At 29.7% G+C, this 4,366-nt stretch overlaps 1 protein-coding gene across 1 annotated transcript; it reads right to left on the reverse strand.

Moving 5' to 3' along the window:
• Nucleotides 1–233: 233 nt before the first annotated feature.
• On the reverse strand, nucleotides 234–3,070 carry LOC136795062 (pre-mRNA splicing regulator USH1G-like; the record flags this gene model as incomplete). Its single annotated transcript, XM_067048371.1, is given in 2 exon segments — nucleotides 234–410; nucleotides 2,855–3,070. Coding segments are annotated over 2 exon segments (393 nt in total), but the record flags the coding sequence as incomplete, so codon positions are not given.
• Between the last annotated feature and the right edge of the window lie 1,296 nt (nucleotides 3,071–4,366).

Consider the following 4,366-nt stretch of genomic DNA (forward strand, 5'->3'; position numbering starts at 1 on the left):
ATTATTAGAAATTACCATTCAACTTTTTATAATAAACTATATCATAGAATCTATCAACATAATCTTATTTTTGCTTTGGAAAAGATTATCATTGGCAAAAAGACAGGGTTTTCCTATGCCAAAATGGAATATGAATTATATTAATAACAAAAACTAAAAAAGAATTAAAACGTTTATAAATTTCCATAGAAGATACCAATTAATTAAATAATATAATATTAGTTAATACTTACTTAAGGGGTAATGTTGGAATTGGCATATCTGTATCAATTTTGGTTCCGATTTCTTTCTCGACTTTTTTAATCCTTTTTTCTTCTTTGTCTCTTTCTTTTTTCATCTTTTCTTCATACTTTTTTCTTCTCCTTTCTGCATCCTTAAGAGCTTTTTCTTTTTTACTTTTCACCTCTTTCCTATAAAGATATGTGATGAGATTTAAAAAAAAAAAGAATAGTAATAGGGATTGCAACTAATTTATTCATGTTTATACAAAGTTTGCAAAAACACTAGTATATTATTTTAAATTTTATAAGTTTGGTACTTTAGTTACTAAATATTTTATTCCACTAAATTTCCAGATAGATAATTATTTAAACTATTAGATTGCTGACATGGTTTTCAATTTTCTGTGGAAAAGATCATGTGAAAATGTGAATTCAACGCTGTTTCTGTGTTGTATTTTATCTGAAAATAATAGCTAATTGAATTTTACCAAAGGTCATCGGAGAGGTGCGGAAGTCCATTCTGAATCCGTTTCTAGGAACATGATTTCAAAGTTTCCAGGATGTCGGATACATATATTTGTTCCCTACTACATTTGAGTACGGGTATTGATTACCAGTTGAGACTTTTAGTACTTTCTTAAGTGATACCCCAATATTATCGTATGGGCATTTCTAGAGCATTTTCAAATTTCCTTGTTTTAAGCAGACTATATTTATTAGTTAGTTGCATTATTATCAAGATTAGTTAGTCATTACTTACTTAAAGGGGGCCACTAAAAGGGTATCCTACCAGTAACCGAGGACTGGTCACAGGTAGATGTGCAATTTTATATTTCAGAATTTATAATTTTAAAATATAATATTTTTTTACAAATTATGGTTCATTCTCTTTGTCTCAGAAGGAATCAGCAGGTAATAGAGGATGCAGTTGAGTACATTTTTAAATTGTGAAGTAATGAATTAAAATTCTGTATATGAATATCATTAAAATATAATTTAAGATATATTTTCAAATATTGTTTTGTTAAAATTGAAGAATTTGTTCAATATTTATAGTTTTATTTTTCAAAACATTCTTATCCTCCTAGAAGTTACATGGATCTCATAGACTACATATTGAATGGGTTAAAGATGATATTATGTTATGAAAAACTAATTTGAACTGGTTATATTTTCAGTTTTTATTGAAAACTGCTTTTACTTACACTGTTATTTTAATCTTTCTCGGGATATGTTAAGATTAATTACAAATATTTATATGAATAATGTAAGAAATATATTGTTTTTATTTTTTTACTCATATCACACCTCATATATTCATTCGTATTAAATATTAAACCAGTATGAAATTGAACACGTTGAATTTTTAAATTGGTAATAGGATTAATTTGGGAGGCGATGATACATGGTGTGACTATATGAGGTAGGGGCACACATTTATTTTGGTTTTGATTAGGAGGGGACCCTATTATTTAAGAATTTTTAGATCAATTTTAAGAATTCAGCACTTTTCAACATTTTCATCTCATAAAAAAAAGTTTTTTTTTGCAATAAAGTTACCTCTCGAATAAAAAGTTACTGTACTGTGAGCCGCTTAATGGGTAAAAATAAGCAAATACTTTCAAGCATTTACTTCTATAAAAAATATTAATTTTTAAGAATAAGCAATTAATTGTTTTAATTGAATAAGAGCCACCTTTTACTTAAAAGAAAATACTGGAAAACCATGAACATAATTAGTGTTTAATTATAATTTAAGTAAACTATGGATTTGTCATCAGCCTGGAAATTATGTTAGTGGAAATTATATGTTTCATTTTATACAATAGTTCGTATAATATAATATATTATATGTGTTCTTCTCTGGATGTGTTCTATTTCATTCTCTTCTAGGACTTCAGCATTTCCTTGTCATTAGAAAATGTAAATTCAAAATCATCTTTTAAATATTTGCTGACATTCTGTAAAAAAGCACAGTCTATAATAATTTTTGGTACTAATCACTTAAAAAACGAAGATATATTTCTATCTTTTGCTGAGAACTAAGAGCGCCTCCTCTTGTTTCCAACAAATTATTTAGAAAATGATCAGAAAAGTAATAAAGAAAACGAAATGGATGTTAAATTTTTCAAACATAGCGAGTAGGTTGGTCGATGTACGACATGCCACAAGAGGAGATCATAACACAAAAAAAGGTCATCTTTTGTACATCCCTTCACATTAATTATTACAAATAACGATGTATTCCTTACTCATCAATACCGAGTAGTATTAATATTCCCGAGTGTAATCGTTACTCGTTTAAATACAAATGTTTTTAGTATTCATAAATACTATTGGCAAGTAGTATTCATAATAACAAAACAAAAGTCTCAACTTCATCTTCTCTTCACCTCTTTTTTTTTTAAGCATATATGAATCATTTAGATTACATTATATTTGTTTCTTAATTAAAAATGAAGCGAAAATAAGACCTTCCTGATAGAGCTCTGCAACTCACCACTTTTTTTTTTTTTTATACATGAAATCAGTAAAATAATAGCAAACTGAAATTTTTGAAGAGTATTTAACGAGAATTAAGTACAAAAACAAAACATTGAATTTATTTAATTATGTAGTGACAAAACACTTACTTGTTAGCAAGGATTTGGCTAGTAGCTGACTTGTCTAAGAAATCAATGACTTCTGGATTAGTAGCAACCTGGAGTGGCGTGTGGAGGTCATGGTCAAGCGCGAAGAGATTGGCTTCGAAGCCGACCAAGAACGAAACGCAATTAAGATGACCTCTGGCGGCAGCCAAGTGAAGAGCTGTCTGCCCGAAGTGGTAGTTCGCTTTTTCAATGTCTCCCCTAAAAAAAACAAAAAAAAAAAAATAAGAGACTGCTGACGTATAATAAGAAATATTGTATGTACAACTAGGTATCTTAGGTTCAGAGACAATATCAGAACATAGCTTCTTGATGAATGCGACAATTCAATAAACTGGCGTAATAATACTAGAAGACCAAGAAGCAACAAAATAGAAAGATCTTACCACTTAATAGTAGATGTTAATTCTTTCAAAAATAATATTCTTAAACGAATATCTTGCATAACACAACTCTCACTTACCACCCTGTAAGGCAGTTCTCTCTCACCCAGTAAGGCGAAAATTTCAAACAATAAATTTTTATTTTTCTGTTGATACAAAAATTCGTATTTCAGGGTTTCTCGAGGAGTGAATAATTAATATCCTTTATTCTCTTCTTCGTCCCTACCAAAAATACAACAGTTTAACAAAATATAACAAAAACGTGTATATATGATTGCGGTCGGGAAGGATCGGACACATTCGGCAGTCTCCGATTTTCCAGACACAATTTCATAATTTTTCTACTTGGGTTAGTTACAAAATTCTTTCATGGCTCACATCTTTTAATACTGTTAACAAGGAAAAGTGGTAAATAAATTTAATTAACAAAAGTAAAGGTACTTTAGAGGAAGTTTGTTTAGGAAATTGCATTTAAATTCTTTTTTTTTTTTTTACAATATTTTACTTTCTATGAATACATTGTAAAATGATTCTTTCATATTTTTTTTTAATACAAGCCTCATTCGTTTCTTAAAGGTGATATTCGTTGAACATTTCGTTCCTAAATAGGAAGGGGAAAGTGTATGTATAACAAAGAGGATGTATGGAAGTGAATGTGGACGGTACAAACGCTCTGTGAAGAGGATGGCCGCAGAGAAGGGAGAGCGTAAACAATCACGGGCCATGGGATCAGTGATGTACTGTCCCCAAGGACGAAAGGGAAACCACGGGAGTTCCGTCATATGCCACATCTTAGAGAGAACATGTTCAGAAATCTTATCAATACGAATGTCCTTAACTACAAGTATTAACGATAAAAAGTGGTAGGTTAGTCAAAGGTGGATCATGGAATCTTATTATCCCTAGAAGAAATAGTAACAAAAAAATATTCTAAATAGAAATAAATGGTTTTAATCCATAAAATGTCAACCTTATAAACATATGTTTGGACATTGTGGTACTATATAGAACTGTGAGTTGTGGCAAAATATATATTCTGTGCGATGTATCCTGATAATACTTTGGGGGGGAGGGTAAAAGTTTTACTGGAAAAATCGTTATGTGATTACAATAA

This window comes from Halyomorpha halys, unplaced genomic scaffold (assembly GCF_000696795.3).
Source record: "Halyomorpha halys isolate HHAL.00 unplaced genomic scaffold, Hhal_1.1 Scaffold9562.1, whole genome shotgun sequence".
Classification (NCBI taxonomy): Eukaryota; Metazoa; Arthropoda; class Insecta; order Hemiptera; family Pentatomidae; genus Halyomorpha; species Halyomorpha halys.